Source organism: Cygnus olor, chromosome 21, assembly GCF_009769625.2.
Source record: "Cygnus olor isolate bCygOlo1 chromosome 21, bCygOlo1.pri.v2, whole genome shotgun sequence".
Taxonomy (NCBI): domain Eukaryota; kingdom Metazoa; phylum Chordata; class Aves; order Anseriformes; family Anatidae; genus Cygnus; species Cygnus olor.
The window spans coordinates 1,783,189-1,805,870 of NC_049189.1; the positions used below are offsets into that span (position 1 = coordinate 1,783,189).

The 22,682-nt window shown below is 47.8% G+C and overlaps 4 protein-coding genes across 6 annotated transcripts in view; 3 read left to right on the forward strand and 1 right to left on the reverse strand.

Annotated features, from left to right (window-relative positions):
- LOC121058460 (transcription factor HES-5-like) overlaps positions 1–11,376 on the reverse strand; it is a 25,740-nt gene extending 14,364 nt beyond the window's left edge. For 2 of the 3 annotated variants that reach the window (XM_040534022.1, XM_040534020.1), the window contains exons 1-2: positions 11,217–11,350; positions 1,316–1,438 (exon numbers count right to left, since the gene is read on the reverse strand). The gene's annotated coding sequence lies outside the window, so the exon portion shown is untranslated. Of the gene's footprint in view, positions 1–1,315; positions 1,439–11,216 lie in introns of all 3 variants that reach the window. The other variant, XM_040534021.1, reaches the window with a different exon arrangement.
- LOC121058459 (transcription factor HES-5-like) lies at positions 1,318–3,379 on the forward strand. Its single transcript, XM_040534019.1, has 3 exons — positions 1,318–2,438; positions 2,760–2,940; positions 3,100–3,379. Exons 1-3 carry the CDS (start codon positions 2,373–2,375, stop codon positions 3,357–3,359), a joined length of 507 nt encoding a protein of 168 aa, XP_040389953.1. The 5' UTR covers positions 1,318–2,372; the 3' UTR covers positions 3,360–3,379.
- Positions 9,198–11,142, forward strand: HES5 (hes family bHLH transcription factor 5). The gene is made up of 3 exons (XM_040534023.1): positions 9,198–9,265; positions 9,392–9,557; positions 9,648–11,142. The coding sequence occupies exons 1-3, from the start codon at positions 9,212–9,214 to the stop codon at positions 9,899–9,901; spliced, it is 474 nt and encodes a 157-aa protein (XP_040389957.1). The 5' UTR covers positions 9,198–9,211; the 3' UTR covers positions 9,902–11,142.
- PANK4 (pantothenate kinase 4 (inactive)) overlaps positions 11,171–22,682 on the forward strand; it is a 22,351-nt gene continuing 10,839 nt past the window's right edge. The window contains exons 1-8 of the mRNA XM_040534015.1: positions 11,171–11,374; positions 13,901–13,983; positions 14,739–14,947; positions 16,953–17,136; positions 17,666–17,758; positions 19,552–19,705; positions 20,681–20,862; positions 22,350–22,431. Coding sequence (XP_040389949.1) covers positions 11,254–11,374; positions 13,901–13,983; positions 14,739–14,947; positions 16,953–17,136; positions 17,666–17,758; positions 19,552–19,705; positions 20,681–20,862; positions 22,350–22,431 — 1,108 coding nt within the window. The 5' untranslated portion in view covers positions 11,171–11,253. The remainder of the gene's footprint in view (positions 11,375–13,900; positions 13,984–14,738; positions 14,948–16,952; positions 17,137–17,665; positions 17,759–19,551; positions 19,706–20,680; positions 20,863–22,349; positions 22,432–22,682) is intronic.

A 22,682-nucleotide genomic window follows, 5' to 3' on the forward strand; every position in this document is an offset into this window, starting at 1 on the left:
GAGCTGAAGGGATGTGGTGACACTGCAGGGATTTGAACCCCTGGTGCCAAAACCTAGGAACCTTAGACACTAGGTCACGTCTGCACACGAGTGTGGCCCAACAGACAGACCCTTCAGTTACACCGAGCATTCAAAGATAACGTCAGCAGAGATCTATCAGCACAGGTCTACGTGTTCTAAGCGTTCTCACTGCTGTCTTCCTCAGCGATGCTGTTGCTATCACGGCACCCGTGAAAGCTAGGGCAGAGCTAGTGCGGTCCTGAAACTCTTTCTCTTTTACCTGTGCACGCAAACCTCTCCAGCAATGCTAACCAGGGGCTGGCCTGAGGGAGGGGAGCTCACTAGGGGTCAGGCTGCACGCAGGACAGATCCTGCCCGGCCCTGCTTTGCAGCAGTGGTGACAGAGGGGCGCCCCAGTACTGCGGCTGGCCACCCCGTGCGCGAACCCGCGTCCCTGCCCCCTTGCCCCACGCTGCCCCTTTCTCCCGGTGAACACAAATCCCTGAGAAACTCCTGCCCGCACGGCCAAACGCGCGCTTTTCAGCCTCGCTGAGTGAAAAAGCCATGCGGGTTCAGAGTGCCCTGCCGGCAGCGCGGGCTCCACAAAGGAGTTATTAGCACCAGGCTGTGTGGGTTTGAATTTCTCTGCGTTTCCCATACTTTTCCCCTATTGATAACATTTCTTGTTGGGACAATAGAAGTGTGCCTTGCAACTACTCACAACATTAGTGACGGTGCTTGAACCCGAATGATTTAAAGGGAAAGGATCCAACTCCCAAAAGACCATCTGGCTATCAGTTATAATACAGCAATAAAGGTCAGGGCTGCTTCTCAGGAGTTGGGAGAAAGATGTTCTTTGACGCCGAAGAGTCTCTTTAACCAGCTTGGTACATGCCTACCTGTCACCTCCTAGCTTCCAGGCCTGACACCGCTGCTCCCTTGCGAGGAGAGAGCGAGCACAGGACTCCCAGTGCCGGAGGAAGGCCAGTCAAAGACTACAGAAGAAAGGGCAACACCTTATTGTAGCTGGCAAAACCTAGGGCATGGTCTCTGAGCCGTATCTTATCTTGCATCATAATCTTTCGACCGGTTCAAAGTCTTCCTGAGATGACTCCTCTCCTGGCTTTCCCACAACATGGGGATAAAGGGCTCGGAGGACAACATCTGCCCTTAACAAAGAGCTAAGCCCATTCAGGCCGCACAATGCGAGCCATGAAGCTGGCTATTGCGGTGACACCTCCCTCCTTCCTGTCAACTGCCCCTTCAGCGGGCTTCGCGGGATTTCCAAGCGAGAACGTGTCTTTGGCTGTCTTACCTCGCCACACGCTTCCCCTCTCGGGCGTTTCCATTTCCAGACCCTTCCAGGTGTGCAGGGAGCAGACGAGCCCACCTCCGTGCAGCTTTGCTCCAGAGCCTCCCGGCTGGCTTTCAGTGCTGCCTTGGGACAGAAACCAGAGACAGAAACCAGAGCTGACTCAAGTGTCCACACAGATTCACTCTTTTTCTTGCCTTTCCTACAAAATAGGTAACGTTGGCTTAATTTTTAGCCCAGTCTGCAGCGGAGCAGGGCGATGCTCCTGGCTGGGATGAGAACGTGGCGTGCCAGGGGGTGCTTGGCTGCCCTTAACGAAAGCAAAGGGAACACTGGTGTGACGGGCTCACTGCCCTGTGTGTTAATGGGGAAGAGGCAGAGGTCATAATTTCCACTGGCTTCCCGTTCCTTATTTATTAACCCTGTCCACCACCCTGACTGGCACACGTTGGGCCAACAAACCTGTTGTTCCACCACCTCAGCTCACCCATTACTGCTGCAAAAAAATGTGTAAGAACCGTATGGAGAAGCACAAACACACGCACAGCCCCCAGCAAACTGCAGCTGGCAGGCTGGCTGCAAAGCGCCCTCTCCAGAAAGAGCAGCGAGATGTCCCTGGTGCTGTTGATTTTCACCCTAAACGGCATTTCCCTCTCTTTTTTTCCTGCCTTCCCCCCAAAAGCGTGCCTCCTCCGCGCCACGAATGTGCCTGGCACATGCAGGGCCTCCGGAATGCCACCGACCCCAGACAACCAGCTGGAGGCTCGGTGCTTTCCCAGATCCCTGGGCAGCCCCGGCGAAGAGCCGGGCTGCACGCTCCACCAGTCGGCGTGGGCAGAAGGTTATTCTCTCCGGGGCATTTAGGATCAATGCACCGTGCACTAATGGATGCTTCCCCTATTGTTCGGCTGCTTGCCTGGATTGGCTGGAGGGCTGTGGGAAACACCAGCGACCCCGAGACTCACATCGCTGCCAAAACGCTCCGAGGTATAAATAGAGGCGGCCGGTCGCTGCCAGAGCACAGCCGCGTGCTCAGCGCCCAGGCTGGAGAGCACCAGGCATGGCTCCCAGTAACGCTCTCATGATCCACGTGGAGGAGAAACTGCTGCCAAAAGAAAAGAATAAAGTAAGTAGAGCCCCTAACGGGATCGGTCAGACATGGTCAGGACTGGCCTGTGCCCCGCGCAAGGCGCTGCCTCTATCAAACAAGAAAGACACGGGAAAAGATGAGATGAGGAGGGGGAAGGTGCTCTTGGGGAATAAAATAGGATAAGGAGAGAGAAAGGGAAATACAGAGATTGTTTAAAATGAGACAACAGGTAGGCAGCATGGCAAAGGTCTCCAACAGAAAGCGTCCTGGAACTTTGTGCATGTCATGGCCTGGGTCAGGAGGGACCGGCAGGCCAGGTCTCAGAAAACCCTGAACACCCTGCCCCGTCTCTTACAGCTCAGGAAGCCGGTGGTGGAGAAAATGCGCCGGGACCGGATTAACAGCAGCATCGAGCAGCTGAAGCTGCTCCTGGAGAAGGAGTTCCAGAGGCACCAGCCCAACTCCAAGCTGGAGAAAGCCGACATCCTGGAGGTGGCTGTCAGCTACCTCAAACAGCAGAGCCAGCTGCAGGACCCAGGTGAGCACAGACGCATTGATCACAACCCACAGCCCACTCCCCTGGGCAGCACCACGCCAGGTCTGCTCCCACGAGCAAGGCTCGTGGACTCGGGCTCTTGAAAGAAGCTTCAGCCACGAACCGTAACCACCTGAACGTGCTTCTCTCTCTCTTTTCTAGCATTCGTCCACAAGAATCCAGAGCAGGACTTTAACAGCGGATACCTGCGGTGCCTCAAGGAAGCGATGCATTTTCTGTCCTACTACGAACCCAAGAGGCAAACTCAGGCCCAGCTCATCAAGCATTTCTGCAAAGCCCAGACGGGTGCAGATGTCACGTACTCTCCTGCTCCGCGCAGGCCACCTCTGTCACCCTGTCTGCTCGCCAGAAAGCAGCCTGCCCAGAAGACCCCGGCTCCTACCATCTGGAGACCCTGGTAGACCCGCTGATGAACTTTGCTTTATTCCTGTGCTTTTCTACAAAAAAAAAAAAAAAAAAAGAGGGACCTGTGATTTAACACTCCCTCTTTACAGTAGGAAACATTGCTTTCCAGAGGTGGGAGGTCGCTCAGTAGTTTCCCTTCACAGTGAAGGAGTGTGCTTGTATCTGGCAGCAAAGCTGCTGCTCCTGGTGGTGGCTCCTTGCCAAAGAGAGGGCCGAGCGCTGCGGGGACGCGGAGCAAAATGCCCTCCAGTTCCCACCACCCCTTCCCTTGGCTATTGAGCCCGTGGCTGTCAGTGGAGATCTTTCTATGAACTCCCTGGGTCACTGGTTCAAGTGTTCCATTGTCTCCCGACAATGTACCGGCCTTCCTAAAGCAGGAGCACTTTGGAGAACGTACTGTGTATCATAAAGAGAGTATTGAGCCTTTACCTTTTGAGTGAACGATGGCATTCAGAACGCAGATTCTTCTGAAGTTCCTGTGCTATTTTTAGTATACCTCCTCACAGATCGTTATTATGATAACAGATAGCTGTAGGGAAAATTCTCTTCATGGCCAGGATGTGCTCTCTCCGTTGAGGGATAATTGATGCCTTTTGTAAAGGAAATACCTGGGATATATCTTAGGTGAGGGCTGGGGAGGAAGGCAGGCAGTAAGTACTGTGTAAGCATTCACTGAACATGCTAACGAGCTTAAAAAGCTTTTATAAAGTTGTGATGTGTTCATCCTGTGTGATGCCCAACTTTGGTGTCTTCGCTGTACAATACAATAAAAACAGTTTGAGTCCTTAAGCCTTTGGTTTGAAATGATTAAAATGGATAACGTCCCGGGACTAGGAGCTGCACGTAGACCCCGCAGTGGGGCAGCTAGCAGGAGATGTCATTTCTTCAGCCCCTCACCCCAGTATTTGTGAAATTCACTTGGCAGAACAGGGTTTCAGATCCTGCAAAGAAGCAAGCCCCGGAAAAGCTAACAAAAATAAAGATGGAGGTGAAGGTGAAGCGGCACACTGAGCGGTGTGGCCCCAGGTACTTAACAGCAGCCCGTTCGGACCGCAGCAAATCACTGCTTTCACAACCAGCTTATTTCCCCCATTCCCCACTGGTCTGCTCACCAACCTGAGCCCAGCCTTACGTTTTCTGTCCAATTAAGAGGTGATAACATGCAAAGCTCCTAATGACTTCCACGGTTTGGCACCTGACCGTACTTGGGGATCTTACCCTTCTCCTTGAATCCACTGTGGGGTGAGCTAGTTGTTGTCTCAGCAAGCACCTTCTGTTACCTAAATGTGGATTTTTTTTTTTAAGCTGAAGTGAAAGCTACCCACGTACGGCTAAAAGAACACACAATTTGATGGCGATCAAAGATTAAAACAGCATTTCCTCCCCCAAGTTATTTCCCCATAATCTTTTCTTCAGGGATGTTGCTCTCTTCCTCTGACACCCACCTAAGGGTCCAAAACACGCCTCGGAGCCGAGAAGCTCCACCAGGCTTCAGAGGGTTTCTACCCAGCCTGTTGAAGAGGTGGCTTCTCTGCCAATTTTACACCATCCTCCCTTGATGTTTTCACCCCACCCCAATCCAGAAAACAAACCTGCCATATCCTCTTAAGGGGAGATTTACCAGAGGCTGCCTACGCGGCTCGCACCAGCTGGGCGACCCACGGCAAGGGATTTGATTTGCAGCAGCACGATTCCTCTCTCCTGAGGGTGGTGAGAGCTGCACGCTGGCGAGGTGAGGAAGATGAGCACCTGTCCAAAAGGATGCGCTTGTCCTCCTCCCACACAGCTACACAGAGAGACCGGGCAAGGTGAGTGAGCAAACGGGTTCAGAAGGTAGAAGCAGGAAGAAAAGCCCGAGAAGGGGCTCCTCAAGTCGCCCCAGAGCACCTGAACACCAGCAGCCCCACCAAAACAGCGCTCCCCATGGCAACATTCACTTCTCCTTACAAGAGTTCCCATTTCTTGCACGGTCGGGACTCTTCACCTTTTGTTTTCCCTTCTCTTCAAAGTAAACTAAACCTGCACAAATCATCAGCTCACACTACTATTATCTAGTCACAATAACGCGATGATTTGGATATACGACAATTCTCTCGCTCTTTCAAAGACACAATAGTGGCACAGAACTCCACCGGTCAACACCTCCGCCTCCCACCAGACTGCCTGGGAGGGATGCCCTTGAAAAACTTCAGTTCTAGCACGTGCTTTTTTTCCTTGGGCACAGTGAAACCTAAAATAGCTGATCTCATCAAGTGGCTGCTTATTTAGGGATCAGACAAACTCCGATTTCCTAGGGTCACCAGATCGAAGTGGACGCACACGTCACCACCTGCACCTGGCCAGTCCTCAGCTGGTCTGGGATGCAGCCCTTTGTCAGACAGGCAGAAAGGGCCCAAAAGCCACCGCCCGGGCACATTGAGCCTCTTCCCCTGCCTCGTTATGGTTGCACGGACCCCTCTGGTTCTCATTTTACCCCGAATGCCCAAGCTGGTTGAGTGCTGTTCACCCGTCTGCCAACGCAGCGCGAGGTGGGCTCTTTGTATAGCTCTGCAATCCGTTGGGAGCTGCCACCCGTGCTGCAGATAGATTTGTTCTTTCTAACGAGCTCCTAAATAATTCAGAGGAGATATTTATAGATCTACGGGTTGCTTGGTGATCTTGAAAAAGTCACTTCACCTTGCCGTGCTCAACTTGTCTTTGCCAATTAGTACAAGCTTCTGAATCCCAGCAATGTTCAAGCTGTTCACCTACGCCCGTGTTTTTAAATTAAGCCTAATTAAGGCAGCAGATTGACAGGCAGGCTGGGGCAGTCGGGACTCAGGCGAAGGGCCCCGAAGCCCACAGCACCCTGACCAGGAGCGGTGGCACGGGGCCGGTGCCGCTGTTGCGTGCTCTGCCTTGTTCGAAACGCGCGGGGAAAGCAGAAAAGGGAGATCCAGACCTGCTGTTGGAGGGCAGGGCGAGGGAGAGAGGGTGAGCTCCTGCTCTGCGGGCAGATCCCAGCCCCTCCAGGGGCTCAGCACCGCCGTACAAGTGCAGCTTTTTGCCAGCCAAAGCTGCCTCCCTCCGGGCCCGGGCTCCCCAGTGACTCGCGCGCTGAGAGGCAGAGCTCCGGTCTCAGCGGTCCCTGCGAAGCGAAGGTTATGTTTACAGTTTATTAATTATTATCACTTCTAATAATTGAACGCAAAGCTGCTTATTGCTGCTCTGTCCCCTGGGGTGACGCTCCCCTGCCCCGACACATTCCCACCCTTGGGGAAGATGTTGTTCATTATGCTGATCCCACAGCCCGGGAGGACAATCCCGACAAAGCCCCTATTAACCTCAGAGTGTGGGCCTGAGTTTCGCGGAGTTTCCCACACTTTCTTCCCCATTTATGACATTCAAAGGGCCCACAAAGGAAGCGTGCCTCACAACAGCCCGCATTAGTGACGCTTTTTGGCTCCGCATTGTGGTGACCAGCAATTCCTGTCCCGATGGACCATCTGGAGCGCTCTTTTCCCAAGGAGCACATTGATCGATCAGTATTCTGCGAGCCCTTTTAGAACTTGGGAACGTTATGCTCTTTGACACTAAATAGGTGTCTTGAGAGGGCCTGTCAGAAAGATTTTAAACCATTTAAGGAAGGGCCAGGAAAAAAAAAAACAAAAATCGTAATTATTTCTTCAACAACGCCATCAAAAGCACTCGTGAGACGGGCTGACATCAGTGTAGGAAACGGCCTGGAATAAAAACGCTCTGCAAGCGACGGAGAAAGGAAAGCCCCGAGCCAGCAAGCAGAAAGCCCAGCCCCAGATGTACGGAGGGCTCCTTTCCAAAGCCACCTGAGAGCCCAGGTGGGGCTGAAATGGGCACCTGCCACACAGGGCCTGAAAGCTCCTGGCCCCGAGCTCCTCCAAATAATGAGCTCTCGCCTTGGGGGAAGCTGGGGCTGCTGCCTGACACGCAGCACCCACGAGCACTGCCTGCAGACTTCTCACCCCCTAAACCCTCCGACATCTGCACCAGGCGAGGCTGGGAGACCTCCCTCTCCTCACACCTGGTCTCGTGCTGCACCCAGCTCCGTAACAGACGGAGAATTTATGACCCTGAAACATCAGCTGGGTGATATCTTGTCGCCACTACATTCCCAGCCCCCAATAATCAAAATAAATTGGAGAAAAGGAAAAAAATAAAAATAAAAAAAAAAGGCACTGGAGGGTGGGAGGCCGGCTCGGGAGGTGCTATGGGCTTGCTGCCCTTCAGCCGACAGCGGGGGGAGAGAAGCTGGGGGCCGCAGCCCCAGAGGGCCGCCAGGCAGCTCGCCTGGTTCACCATTCACGCCGGACGGCGCGAGCCCGCAGTGCCGAGGGCTTCCCGCATCGTCCCGTTCACGGTGTTAAACTGCCAACAAAAGGCGTGTGCCTCCGCGGGGCCGAGCAGAAAGGCAGCGCCTGCTGCGCCATCTGCCCGCGCCGAGCGAGGGATAAAGCCTTAATCGGCGCGGGCTGCTGCAGCCTTCCCGGGCCCAGGGGCGCTGCGCCAGGCTGGCGCTACTAAAAGCGCTCGTTTCATAGCTCCGGAGCTGAAAACGGGGCCGAAGCTGCGCTCCCACCGGGCCGGGCACCTCGCCGCGGGTCCTGCACGAGGCCCCGTGCCCGACGGAGGTGCCCCGGACGCTGGTGATGCTGCCGGTGACGAGCGGGCGGAATAAATCCGGGAGGTGATTTTCTGAGCGGGGCTCGTGCTCCGTGTTCAGTGACAGGTTTTTGCCAAGCACCACCAACGACAACTGTGGTCCAGTAAACGTAAAGTGGCTCTGGGCTAGGAAAGGAGAACAAAAATCACGGCCACGGGAAGCCGGGAAGTTCCAAGGGGCTCTGCGAGTGCCAGCCTGACGGCTAGCTACAGACTTTGTGGGATCACACCCACAGCGAGCCCCGGGACATCCCAGCACCTGTGGTTATTCCCACTCACCAAACAGGGCAACGCAAGCTGAGAGAGAGACAAGAACCAACCTTCAGCTGCATCTCAGCTGTGGGTACAGGGAAACTCATTGCAGGGCTTTACTCGGAGGCTCCGAACCAAGGGAACGGCGAGGCGTTTGCAGAGCGGCACGAAATCCAACAGGACGTGTTTGGGAAAGGCATCGTAATCGTTACACGGCACGGGCTGCCACGGGAGAGCCCAGCCCGCCAAACAAAAGCAAGGAAGAGCTCTTCATGCAGCCTTTGCAGGGACTTCACTCATTTAGACAAGGGAGAGGGAAATATTTCAAGCTCGCTGCTTAGAGCAAGTTGTTTTAAGGGTCCTTCCCTTGATTTTAGTCACTTGTTGCCTGAAAATTATCTGGTACTGTATTCATCTAAGCACGGTTTAATGTCAATGAGAGGCTTTAGCCCCTCTCGTTCTTCATCTTTTCCTTTTCAGCCTCTCTTTCGGTCATGGGGACAGAGCATTATCTCTTCCTGGGATCAGTCTTCTGTGCTTAATTTCACCACGGCCTGGGAAAAGGCAGCGCATTGAGATGTCGCCGTTCCCAACATCAGGCAGAAGCTGGGCTATAATGCCGGCAAACGCTTTCCCACGTCCTTACCCCAGCGCCGTCATGCCAAGCCCTATTGTGTCGCACGCTCCCCAGTCCACCTGCTCCTTTGGGAGCAGAGTATTATCCCCAGGCAATTCACAGTCAATTTACCATGCTGTAATAGATGCTGGCCCTATTGTCCCGCGGCATGCCTGGATTGGCTATCGACTGTGGGAAACTCGGAGAAGCTTCGGCCCCAGACATTTGTATGCAGCTATCGCGTATAAATAGAGGAGCTCTCCCTGCCTTCCCCAGCGGCCCTGCAGCCAGCCACGCGGGGTCATGGCACCCAGCGCTCTCTCCCTGGAAATCCTAACACCCAAAGAGAAGAACAGGGTAAGTAGCCGCTCTCTGACCGCAAGGGCTTGTAGATGAGAAGGGCTGAACCGCTTCAGCAGCGGGTTATACAGAGATGGAAGGGGAAAGTCTTGTCGCTAACCGTCCTCCTGTTTTGTGTTACAGCTCAGGAAACCCATCGTAGAGAAGCTGCGCCGCGATCGGATTAACAGCAGCATCGAGCAGCTGAAGCTGCTCCTGGAGAAGGAGTTCCAGAGGCACCAGCCCAACTCCAAGCTGGAGAAAGCCGACATCCTGGAGATGACCGTCAGCTACCTGAAGTACAGCCGAGGTCAGTACGCTCCCTGATCACCTGCCCTTACTTTTCAGCAAACCACCAGCCTGAGTGTGCCTGTCTAACACGTCTCTTCCACTCGTTCAGCTTTCGCAGCATCTGCCAAAAGCCTTCAGCAGGACTATTGCGAAGGGTACGCCTGGTGCCTCAAGGAAGCTCTGCAATTCCTCTCTCTCCATTCGGCAAACACAGAGACCCAGATGAAGCTGATCTGCCATTTCCAGAGGTCACAAGCAGTGCCCAAGGACTCGGGTTCTTCTTCTGCACCTGCTTCCAGCCACCAGCCCTCTGCAAAACAAGCACCGGCGAAACCCCCCTGCAACCTCTGGAGGCCTTGGTAGGCCGAGAGCACGCTTACCACCCGGCCTGGACGCTGGCTCGTTTTCCAGAGGAGACCGTGACTTGCTATAGAAGTCCCCCAGCTCCTCTCCTATGAGTAGGGAAGAATGTTTTCCTTTTACAGAGCACTACGGTGCTTGGATGCCTCCCTCCCTTCTTCCAGAAGGACTGCAACGATCCCACCACGTGGAGAGAAAGTAATTCTGTAGGAATGCGAGACGTAACCCTCCTGCTAGGAGGAGCGAGCGGTTCAGAGAGGAATGCCGCCGGTTCTTAACCTTAGTGAGGTTGCCCGGGTACTTCTGGTCAGAAAGCTGTGCCTCCCGAGATGCTCGGGCTAGCGTTTTCAGGGGTGTCCGCCCAGCGGGAGCCCTTCCCTGCCCCCTGAGACCCCTGAGGTCCACCAGACACCTCTGAAAACCTAGCTCTCTCGGGGTGCCGTGAGGGTTCTATGATATTTGTAGACCGTACCGAGCGTGCTCTGAAAATGGTCGAACCATCACCCAAACGACGTAGAGGAAATTCCTCGGGATGTCTTGCTCACAAAGCCAGGGTACTGCTTGTGAGGTGCAGGATGCGTACGCCTTTTATAAAGGCAACAGCTCATGTTTATGTCCTTATAGGAAAGGAAGTTACGGCTGTGCTGTCGATTTTGCAATAAATATTTATCCAAGTCTTTTATGAAAGGCAGGTGTACAAATTATATTTACTGTTGGGTACCCTACCCCCAGGGCAGGATGTAAATTCAGTACAACCCGCTCTGACATGTTGTATGTGAGACGCACCAACCGCGTAACCCATGACAGAAACCGCTGTGACCTTCAGAAGTTGCACAAACTTTCACTGGCACGAAAATAAATAAAAATCTGGCTAAGAACGACTTGCTGGCTTCATTGTGTGGTTTGCGGGGGTTGTTTCTCCGCGGTGCCGGGCTTTGGGGGCTGGAGGAGGAGAGGCCGGGCTCGGGGAGGGCAGCACCACACCGCCCGGGGCCTCAGCACCTCACGGCCCCGAGCCCAGGCCCCCGGGCACGATCGCGCTCGGGAAGCAGCCTAAGGGCGCTCGGCGACCCGCGTCCGCCATCAGCCTGACGCGGGGGGATTCAGGGCAGGTGTGAGGCCCCCGATAGCGCTCGGTATCTCCCGATAACGCCCGATATCGCCCGATAGTCGCCGACAGCGCCGCTGCCCTCTCCCTGAGCCCGCTGAGGTGACCCGCGGCCGCCCCCGCGCATGCGCACGCCGCCCGCCGCCTCATGGCATAATGCACGCGCCCCGCCTCATTGCCATGCAAATCTATGCGCATATATTTGCATACCGAATGAGCCCCCGGCGAGGAGCGGGCTGCGCTCAAAATGGCGGAGCGGGGCGGGCGAGGGAGCGGCGGTCACGGCAGTTTGGACAAGAGCATCACCCTGCCGCCCGACGAGATCTTCCGCAACCTGGAGAACGCCAAGCGCTTCGCCATCGACATCGGTAACCGGGCCGGAGCCGCGGGGGGGCCGCGGCAAGGAGGGGGCGGCGGCGGAGGAACGGGCGGCGGCTCTCGCCGCGCTGAGGGGACTCACCGGGGCCCGGCGGCCCACCGCGGCGCGGGGCTCGCTGGGAAATGTAGTCCCCTGAGGGGTCTCGCCGGGCGCGGGGTGCCAGAGGGGGACTACAGCTCCCGGCAGGAGGCGCGGCGAGTGGGGCTGCGCGGGGCACGGCGGGACTTGAAGTCCCATCACCTGGCGGCTACAGGGCGCGGGCGGGGAGCGGCACTACAAGTCCCAGCGTGCCGCGCGCGGCCTTTAACGGACCGCTGGGGGAGCGCTCTGAGGGACAGCCCGGGGCTGCCCTTGGCGGCCGAGGGGGGCGAGGAGAGCCCGGCGGGCTGAGGCGTCGGCCGGGGCTTGCCCTGTCCCGATTCCCTTCCCCTCGGTGCCTCCGGCGCAGCGGGGCCCACAGACAGGGGCTGCTCCTCCCCACAGCCCGTGGCGGGGCCTGAGGGCTGGCCCCAGGCCCCAGCGCACCGAGGGGGTGCCCCTGGGGAGAGCCCGGGCACGCGTTTTGCTTCCATTCCATAAGTTCTAGTCAGTAAAAGAGCGTAAAAACACAGAAAATGAAGTGTTCTGCCGTCACGGCACCATGCGGTCACACTGCTCCCTTAATCCCCTGGGTCCTGCCCTGCTCTGGGTGCTGGGGGCTTGCAGGGGGGAGAACACACCGTAATACAAGGGCTTTTACCACACCACAAGCCTCTCTGCACCCTCAGAAGGTAGCTGTTTATTTCCCGTTAAAATAACAGCTGGAATGGGCACTTCCTGAGGGTCAGAGCAGAATTAGAGCTGCAGGATTAGTTATAAAGCCTGGCTGCGTGGCTCAGCTGGTGTTCTGAGTGGATTTAAGTCTTTAAAAACTGATTGAGGAAGGGAAGGAGGTATAAGCATCACTAGGTGAAGATTTATGAAGCATTTAGCTAGTGCTACTAATGTAGGTATGTTGGTAATTCATCTATCAGTGCCATACAAACTATTGCATTTGAAAACAATCTTTGCAATTGGTTTAAAGTAAGCTTTTCCTCCTAGCAGAGAAACATATATATATATATATACATATATATATATATTTTTTTTTTTACAAAAAAAGGAAGAAAAAAACTCACCTTTATGCAGTAAGCCAGCAGAACAGTTTGGATTTTGTTTATCAGAAACTTTAAAGCATTGGCTAGTGACCTGAAACAAGATCTGAGGGCAGGCAAGCTTTACTGCTTTTGTTGCTATAAGTGTCTGCCAGTGATTGCTCCGAATTGACCTCACTTGAATTTTGCTGGAGAAAGCCTTTCATTTTCTTAGAGGCTGCAAAAAAATCCTTGTTTATTCAGCACTATGGAAGAATTGAGAGTACTGCTATGTAGGCAAAGCTACAAGCACTAACCGATTATTTTTTCCACTTGCCTAAACTGCATTTCTTGATTTTATTTGCTCGTAAGGCAGAGTGTAGGGCCACTGCATTTAGTCATTATGTTATGACCTAACAGACAGATTTTTACTTACTGTCAAGACTTAAGTTTTAACCCAGAAGCTGCTTGTAATTATTTGCTTGGTCTTTCTTACAGCATGTTCTATGAGATTGCATGGTAAAGTTACCGAGGGGGGTAACATGTCAAATCATTGTCAAGAGGCCAATTATGCACACAGATTTAAATTCAACCACATGCTAAAACTGTAGCACTGAGAAGCATGGGCCTTCTGCCTGCCTTGTACTCGTGTTCTCAACATGGGTACCAAGTCAGAGCTGACTTTCTGTATAAGAAGAGTGGTTCTGCAGTCCAGGCTACTTTTATTCGGATTTAAAAATTAAGGTTTTCCTCAAACAGCCACAGTAGCTGAGAGTTTTATGAAACATATTGATACCGTAATACAGAAGTGGTTAACAGGTTTCCCCCACTTTTCTGAAGAAATTAATGGCTTCATGACTTTGACTTTCATGGTCAAATACCTACTTGAGTAAGTTACCACCAGGTACTGTTTTGCCCTAAGAAAAATGACTTAACAAAGTTACTCAGTCTGACTTCGTACATTATGCAATCACTGCAAACGTACAAATAAAATCCTCTTACGAGCAGCAAATTTGGGGGGTTCTAGAAATCCTACTAACAAGGTAAGCAAGTAGGTGCTATGTGAATCCATGCTTTACCTTCAGTCCTCACTTAGCTACAGAGCAGAACTTCAGGTTTCTTATTTCTGCTCATCTTCAGCAGTCTCCAACAGGAGGTGGGCACATGCTCACCTTGGGGAGCTTTACCAGTAGAGTAGTTCATTTGGAGTTAACTAGGCAAAATCAGTTTTCCAGTCAAGGGTTCTTTGGGTCACTACAGTAGGCGCTTAGCTTAATTATATCTGGCTTTACTAGAGGAGAACTCAGCTAAACAAGAACTGTTAGGCAAAGTGTACATAAACATAAGCGAGATTGTTTGCTCTAAGGTGAGGCATTCATCATTACTTGTCATCTTCTTAACAGGTGGTTCATTAACCAAGTTGGCTTATTATTCGACTGTGCAGCACAAAGTGGCAAGAGTGAGATCCTTTGATCATTCTGGAAAGGTGAGAACTGCGTCAGTCAATTGCATATGATAGACTCATAAGAAAGGTACAGCCAGGACTAGAAGTGAAGTCCTAGGCTGGCTTTTCATAGTACAATAGAAATCTTATCTGAAACTGCAATGCTCTTTAAAATACACGTTCTAGTTTCTACTGACAGAGCTCACAATATCCTTAAGCATTCGCACAGCAGCTCAGAGTGTGGCTTTGGTTAAAAACCTTTTAGCGTATTTCAGAGGAAACCAACCCTTAGCATGGGTTTGGTGGTTACTTTTGCTTTGCAAGTTCAGTCTATCTCTAGATACAAATTCACGTGATTATACATTCATCATACATGTTCTTTGCTGAAATTGCAAGGCTTCAATGTTGTACAGCCCATACATGAGCAAACTCGGTTATGTTCCTTGTTTGCACCATAGATACATATGGATGGCACAGTTAATGTTTGAAATAGTTATTTTCTAGACCAATTGGTATGACACTTGTGAAAAAACAAGTAAACATAACTGTTTCATACACAGATTTCATGCGCGTCTAATACACGCAAGAAAATTGATTATATTCCCAGCTTAAATAATACTAAGATGTGTTTAAATGGTATTTCTTTTTGAAAGTAGTTTGTGATACTATGTTTAGTAGCATTAACAGAGTTATAAGGCCTAGGAAGCACAAGTATTGGTGTTTAATAATTCAACATATATCCTTGTTTCTTCAGGAAGGATTTTGAATAATCTGTAAGAAATTGTTTTCTTTTAAAGGACATAGAAAATGAACCTTTGTATGAAATATCGGTTCAGGAGGAGATTACAGCTCGACTTCACTTCATTAAGTTTGAGAACACTTACATTGAGACTTGTCTAGACTTCATCAAAGACCATCTTGTCAATACAGAGACTAAAGTCATCAAAGCTACAGGTGGTGGCGCCTATAAATTCAAAGATCTTATTGAAAAGAAGTTGGGGTTGAAGTAAGTGAAACTGTTTAAATTTAGTTATGGGAATGTGTTTCTTTGAAGTGTGTTTTAGTAGACTAACTTTCCCTTTTGCCTTTAAAAGCCGTATACATAGCACAGTTGAGGCAGGAGAATTTGTGCCTGCATCTTGGTCAGATCAGACTGAAGGTAAGTTGTAGAAAGATACTGTATCGTGAACTGACACAGCAGGGGTCCAGTAACAGAGCCAACAGGAAGGAAACCAGGCGCTAGGAGAAAGGCAGTAACAAGGAAGAAAGCATGGTATTATCACAGCTTTTTGTATAAAGGATTTGGCTTGCACCCATTCCATTTTTAAACTTAAACTACTCTGTATCATAATTACAGTGATTATTTTTTTACTCTTCTCAACTAGCAGCATTTCAGTGGTGGTATCCTAGATGACAGTAGCATGCTTCTGAACTCTTGGTCAACACCCAACTACACAAAACCTACAATAATATATAAAGTGCAATAACATTTGAACTACAGCAAGTAGGTAGTGAGCTTGTTACTAACAATTTTAGTTGAGAACTTTTGATCTGTTACTCATGAGTTGTGTTTTTTTAATTATGAGTCAGTATTTAAGATCTAAAGGTGAAATCTACAAAAGGCAGACTGTGTTATTAAAAGCCAAAGTATTGTTGGCAAATGCTTTTTATTCTGTACCTAATAGCTACAGTTGCCTGGTTCTCAAGTTACAAAGCTTCTAACATTTTTCCATGCATGCCCGGAAGTAAATAATTGAGGCAACATAGTAATTCATTGCGTAGATCATGCCTCAACTTCATGCAGCATGGCCTTGTAGGAGGTGGAATGGTAGTTTCCTGAATTTACAGCCTCATAAGTTTACCATTCAAAAACTTTATCAAAAGCCATATGCTAAAAAAAGCCTCTGTAAATATAGATAAACATATCATTCACTTACACCAACAAAAAACATTACCTGCTGCTACTGGGGAAGAACTTCAGAGCACCTCTCATACAGCATATTCCTCAGTTTCTGAAGTACTCCATTCATCTCTTTTTATACTGCTTTTTCAATATCTTTCTTTTCTGATAGGTAGGATTCTATTAACATTTTTTTTCAAACCAGCCTCAATCAGTGCCTTATTGGCCGTTACTAAGTGCCAGTTAATCAAGACTAGATTGCAGTTCCCCTCTTCTCTTGTACTATGGGGCATGTGTTGTTTTTTTTAAATGGGCAAAACCATACTTGATTGGTCCGTAGAAGCAGCTTCTCTTTCCTGACAAACTTACAGTATTCTGTATTAATGGAGATGTATGTTTGTGCTTTGCTTATGTGCTTTCAAAAAAGGGCTTATGATATTTCCTTTCAGAAATTCAGCATATGTCAGCAACAATACATAATACAGAAGTTCACAGAAGTCGCTTATCTAAGTTACGTCTCATGTTCCTAGTGTTCCTGCTCAGGATATGTACAGTTGTGAAGCCCATTATTCCTGTGAAGTCTCTTTTCTTGTGTTTGGTAATGCCAGCAGTAAGCGCCTTGCGGTTGTTATAATCCGCTCTAAATGAGCGCTGAAATGTTGAGGTGGCCTTTTGTCCTTTTTGAAGAAGGCAGCAGAAGAGCAATAGAATATTATGCTGTGGTAGAAAATTGGTTTGTTCCATTAATTGCCAGATAAGTTTCTGACCTACTTTATTGTATGGGTGCACATAGAGTTGCGCTAGCACTAGCACACTAGAGAGGCAATAGAACCAAGCAAACAGGAGCAGACTTATTTTTACTGACAGCATGATTAATGTAAGATCAAAGTCACTGTAACTGCAGTCCAGCACTGGGCTGTGTTCTGCCACTGAAGTTGAACGTCGGTACATATGCAGATCTCGGTTTTGTGGTTTAAGAGATCTGGGCTTTTGCCATATAGTGTGGGTTAGTATCTCCTTCTTGTAAAGTCTTAAAAATTAATGCAAAGGATACTTGCTTATCAGTAGGGCTGTAAAATTTATAATAAGGTTTTCTCTCTTTCCCCTTCAGAGTAGATAAAGAAGACGTAATGACCTGCCTCATTAAAGGATGCAACTTCGTGCTAAGGAACATACCCCACGAAGTGTTTGCATACCAGAAAGATTCAGATACAGAATTCCGATTTCAGACAAACCACCCAAATATTTTCCCTTATTTACTGGTGAATATTGGCTCTGGGGTTTCTATAGTGAAGGTGAGTGGTTGCTAAAATGTTTTGTTGTAGAATTTGACAGAGTTGATCTGAAACATTACTGTTTTAGATTTGTAGTTGTTTCTTCATGGGTAATACAATGTTTAGAAAGAAAATATATATTTTTTTTCTTTTCTTACATAGTTATGAATGTTTTCCTGCAATAGTGAATGGGATCTTTTTAAATAAAATTTAACTTGGTGTTTAGAGAAGTTGTTATATTAACTGACAGGACAAAGGCTGTCAGATCAGAACCATTTTTTTCTTTTAATACACTGTTTAGGGGATTAAATGTAATGTCCATAAGTAGGATATTTGGTCTAGAATTAAATACAAAGATTTCAAATACTACTTGTGTTGTAGATGTGTGGAACATGTAGCTCTGGAGAACTCACCTGATGTTTATGCAATTAAATAGTTCTGCCTGCACCAGTTCCACTTCTCAAAAACCCCACATGCTCTCATATTTTACTGTGTGTGTGTGTAGCTATAATAGGACTTTCTAGACAAATCTGCCTTGTTTTATTGACAGGTAGAAACAGAAGACAAATTTGAATGGATAGGAGGGAGCTCAATTGGAGGTGGAACCTTCTGGGGTCTTGGAGCACTGCTCACAAAAACAAAGGTATCAGAGCATCGGTTTTAAGGGACATGGGGTGATAAAAGATGTGCTAAGAGGTGGAATGGTGGAATGCTATAACTGTTTAAATAAGGAGAAGTAACGATTTTAAGTGATATTTGTATAGGAAACTAGAAACCCAACATCACTGCACTAGAAAATGAAAAAAATATCTCTTGTGGGGCGTTACGTTTTATTCAGAGTGCTGCTGGCCTTGTACAGACACAGAACAGGCAGTTCTGCAGCGCTGAGGGCGATTTTAATACCTCTCCATTAAGTGCATATGGTCCTAAACTGTTAGAAAAAGGCTGAATCCTTGACTTGTGTTTGCATTTTCTGTGCTTCTGATGTATAAAGGGAAGCTTTAAATGCAAAAAGTACTAGTAGAACAAAGAGGCAAAAACGTTAAGATGCTCAGCAGTGGCAAAATAATGATCCTGCTTGAGTCAAGGAGTTGGTCAACAAGGACGAATAATGGCTATGATGCAAAGAATAGCCTGCTCAAAGCGGCCTGCTCATTTTCTGTACTCTTTTTCAATATGAAATGCCTGCATAGTACCTGGAATAGTATCCACAGAAGCAAGAGAGAGAGCTCCTAATTATTGCAAAATATCTGGAAGTAGGGAGGAGGAGTTACACCTCTCTTACATTACACTTTACACTTCCAAGGGTTCAACACTTAAATCCCAGGTTGGTCATCTGCCAGAGTAAGGCCTAATCTAGTACTACTCTGCCTAACTCAGCTCTTAAATCATGCTGTTTTTTCCTGTCTCAGAGATCCATGTGACTTAAATATGTGCTCCTAAATGTCACCAATGTAGAAAAAGCTAGAGTTACATATGCACCAAGTAAGAAAATGTCAAAGGGAAGACCCATACCTACAATATTTTTGTCTGATGCATTTAAAAACAAATTGTAGAATATGACAATGTCAGCTCGTAATTTTCTATGGTTTTGTAGAAGTGGAAATTAGCATTAACAGATCTATAAATATTAATTATTGGGATCATGCAGATTTTGTGCAAGTTTAATTTCAGGGACATTAATGCATTTCTTCACTTGTAAAGACAGACAACTGTTTGTTTTTAAGCTTTTTTTTTATATGCCTCATGAAGACATAATTCTGCTTGCTGTTATCTACTGTGTTCCTGACTTCATTCCAAGATAAGAGATATATGAGGGTTCTGACTTTCATATGCTCTAATCTGGAGGAGATTAAAGGTGCTAGACTAGGAGAACTTTTCGGTAATTTACTTGCCAAAATATTATAATATCCAATCCTGTTGGTGATGCTGGATAAAGTCCTTTTTATTTATGCCTGTACAACCTACTGTCAATTCCATACTCACTGGAGTTGCACGGAGAGCAGAATTTGGCAAATTTTGCCTTATTTCATACTGCTCAAGTTTTCGATGGCATAATTCTGCCAGAGACTTTTCAGTTCTCCAGAATACTGCAAGACAGACAAAGTGATTAATTGTGCGCTCCACTTCTACTTTTATGGGGAACTTCACCTAATTATTTGTAGATAACAGAATCACAGAATGACTGAGGTTGGAAGGGGCCCAACTTAAGATCAGTCTGTTTGATAACATGTGGGCTTGGGATAAATCCTTGTTATTAGAAATGCTGTCTCTTTTGCTGGCAGGCTTGGTTCCAATCCAAAGCCCCTGTTTTGGTTTGTTGTGTTTGTTTATTTATTTTTATTTTTGTCAGTGAGGATGCTGCAGAACTCAGTTTGTGGGCAAGGTTTTTTGGCTGTCCCAAAAACCTGGAGTAACTCTGCTTCTCATCCTCAGAAATTTGATGAATTGCTGCAGCTCGCTTCAAAGGGACAGCACACAAATGTAGACATGTTGGTGAAAGATGTGTACGGAGGCGCCTGCCAGACCCTGGGGCTAAGTGGAAATCTGATAGCTAGCAGCTTCGGGAAATCTACTACAGCAGATAAAGGTATCAGTATAGAAAAGATCTTCCCAAGATTTGCTATACAATTAATCCTTTAGATTGCCTGTCAGCATGGATTTGCTACTTGTACAAGCTTCCTGTGAACGCTTATCAGGATGGAGAAACAGTTGCCAATTTCATCAACGTAAATGGATGCTGCCTTATCCATTTCCCTATGTTATGCGTGTGGGCTGAGAGGGGGCACTGAACACTGCCTGAGTCGCTCCAGTTACTTAGAGTTGCTCTTTGAAACTAATGAGGAGAAGAAATTCAACCATGTCCTCCAGCCCTTGGGAATCTGATGTTTGTAACGTTCTCCAGGCAAGTAGAGCTGGAAAATAACTACCAGCATTTCTTATGATCTTGCCTAGGTTTATTTTGCCTGCACGATACTTTATTGATTAGAGATACTATCCAGTACTGCCTTGCAAGCAGGCATTCAGTTTTTCAGTTTGGGATTCCATAAGTCTAGGCAAACAACAAAAATAACTGTCTAGTTAGCCCACTGTTAGTTTGTTTATGTGGAAAATACAATTGGCTGTGTTGGTCCAGAAAAAGACCTATGGCAGTGATTTACTCTAACCCGCGACTTTATTTGCAGTGTTCTAATAAAATGCTTGCAGCACATCACACATCGAGGTGGATGGATGAACCATTATCCATGTTTCCTAGAGATGAAATGGAGTTCGTGCCATTTGCTATTGACCTTTCAAGCAGACTTCTTTCAAGCAATATTTCACAGCAGCTCAGTGCTTCTCCACAATGTTTTCAGTCAAATACATGCTGCTTGTTGTTTGGTACTTGGTTAATAACAAGATTTTGGGTTGGGGGGTAACACCTTTGTTCTACACACATAGAGACTGGTCTAACAAAGGGATTTTTTTTCTCTAGCTGTAGGTTCTTTGTTTAAAGAAACCTGTATGGTTCCTTTGAGCATTCTTCAGCTGTGTTTAATTTTTCTTGCTATTTCCTTCTTTTAAGAGTTTTCCAAAGAAGATATGGCAAAAAGCTTACTACACATGATCAGCAATGACATTGGTCAACTTGCCTGCCTCTATGCCAAACTCCATAATTTAGATAAAATATATTTTGGAGGATTCTTTATTCGGGGTCACCCGGTTACCATGCGCACAATAACCTACAGTATCAACTTCTTCTCAAAGGTAACGAAAACAGAGATTCTCCTAATAGCAAATTCATGTGTCTAGGTATCTTCTTCTAGGAGGTTGGGGGACTTAAAATAAATAGATTCCCACCTTAAATCAGCTTAAAGGACTGCTCTTAGGTAGGTAAGGCAGGGCTAGAAGGATCTGTTTTGGGAGGGGTGAAATAAATGTGAATTGCCTAGGAATTCTCTCTGGCCTCTCTTTCTCTCTCTCTATTTATTTATTTTTGATTGACAGTAATTTTCACTATTTTCTTAGATAGCTGCCACTGTTATTCAATTCCTCTTGCTGACTTCAACTATTTCTTTTCACCCCCCAGGCTATGCAATGTGGGATTGTTCTGCTGAGATAATTAGCAGCTAATATTGGTGGTGGTAGTTTGGGCTTTTGTTGGTGGTTTTATTAAAAAAAAAAAGCTGTAATTCTTTCCAGGTTTTGAGGCTGTGGCAAATACTAATGATATTTCAGTAGAAAACCGGTGCAGTCCAAAAGCTCACTTACTGCTTGGTACGGGTAGATCGGTTACTGCACCTTCGCAATGCATGTCGCAGTTTTATAGAACCACTGATGCTATTTTTTTTACCTCATCTCAGTGCTTCAAGCAAGAGACTCCTATATGCCGCTTTATTTTCCTTTGTTTCACCATTGCAGTCTTTCTGTAAAACCTTGGTTGCGTTTCAAGAAAACTACCACAAAACTGCAGCTCTAGATTCTTGTAAGCACAACCGTATCAGTGATTCAGTCTATACAAAAATCTCACTGTAATTTTTTTTTTCCCCCTCCACTATAGTTAAACCCAGCGTTAACTTTTCTGATATTATCTGCTGTAGAGCTAGCTTACTATCCTTCAGAGGAGGTCTCACTCAGCCTTGTCTAGGAAAGCTACGGGTGCTAGGGTGGGTGGTGGTCCTGTTCTCCCTGGCGTTCTTTTATACGTCAACATTTAAGCTAACTAACCTGGTGGGGTAAATGCCTATGGAGAATGTACAGGGTGACTGTATATTGTTGCATGTTAAACAGCAGTGTAATGAAATAAAGAAAATGAACAGTGGCTTGAATGTGGTGGATGCGCAGTGGCACGCACGTTGATGACCTAGAAATCAGCCGACCTTATATTTCCAGCCTGTTCAAGCAAGAGGAGTTGAATATTCAGGGAATGATGCGGTGGTCTTTCCTGGTGAAGCATTCGCTTCCCTCTGCTTCTGTGGTTGCGCAGGCTTAGAATACGCACCACTTCTGCATGTATTTTTTTCCAGCTGTCTTAGAATTGTGGAATGATGTATGTAAGCAGGTCCTCCTGAAGCTGTGTTTCAGAAACACCATTTTTGGAGCACCATTAAAATTACTGAATGTGTTAGAATGTAGCACAAATGAATATTATCATCTTCAGTTGTTTCTATTAAATTTAAGTGTAAATCTAGTGACGAAGAAGTACATATTAGCCATCAGGGACCATCCAATTGCAATGTTTCATATTGTGGCAGGGAGAGGTTCAGGCATTGTTCCTGAGACATGAAGGCTACCTGGGAGCCATTGGGGCATTTTTAAAAGGAGCTGAACAAGACAGTAAGTACAGCATTGCTATGTTCTGTATATGCTGTGTTCTGAAATGTCAGTGTAATGTCCAAGTTTCTCTTAAGAGGCTGCATGTAAGTTGTTGCCTAAATAAATACATTTGGCACTAATAAACACAGATGCTGGGCTTTGCTTTTATATATTCTGGCAAGAACATGTTAATTTCTCACTGTTTTCCTGCTCACCTTTGAGAATCCAGCAGGATTTGGCTCTTCTCTTTTCTGCATTTCTGCAAAGAGCAG

Excerpts from the sequence above, each read along its gene's own strand:
- HES5 (XM_040534023.1), top strand. The coding sequence starts at position 9,212 with ATGGCACCCAGCGCTCTCTCCCTGGAAATCCTAACACCCAAAGAGAAG. Across the intron at positions 9,266-9,391 it reads CACCCAAAGAGAAGAACAGG|CTCAGGAAACCCATCGTAGA; the intron begins GTAAGTAGCCGC and ends TTTGTGTTACAG. Across the intron at positions 9,558-9,647 it reads CTACCTGAAGTACAGCCGAG|CTTTCGCAGCATCTGCCAAA; the intron begins GTCAGTACGCTC and ends CCACTCGTTCAG.
- LOC121058459 (XM_040534019.1), top strand. The coding sequence starts at position 2,373 with ATGGCTCCCAGTAACGCTCTCATGATCCACGTGGAGGAGAAACTGCTG. Across the intron at positions 2,439-2,759 it reads TGCCAAAAGAAAAGAATAAA|CTCAGGAAGCCGGTGGTGGA; the intron begins GTAAGTAGAGCC and ends CGTCTCTTACAG. Across the intron at positions 2,941-3,099 it reads GAGCCAGCTGCAGGACCCAG|CATTCGTCCACAAGAATCCA; the intron begins GTGAGCACAGAC and ends TCTCTTTTCTAG.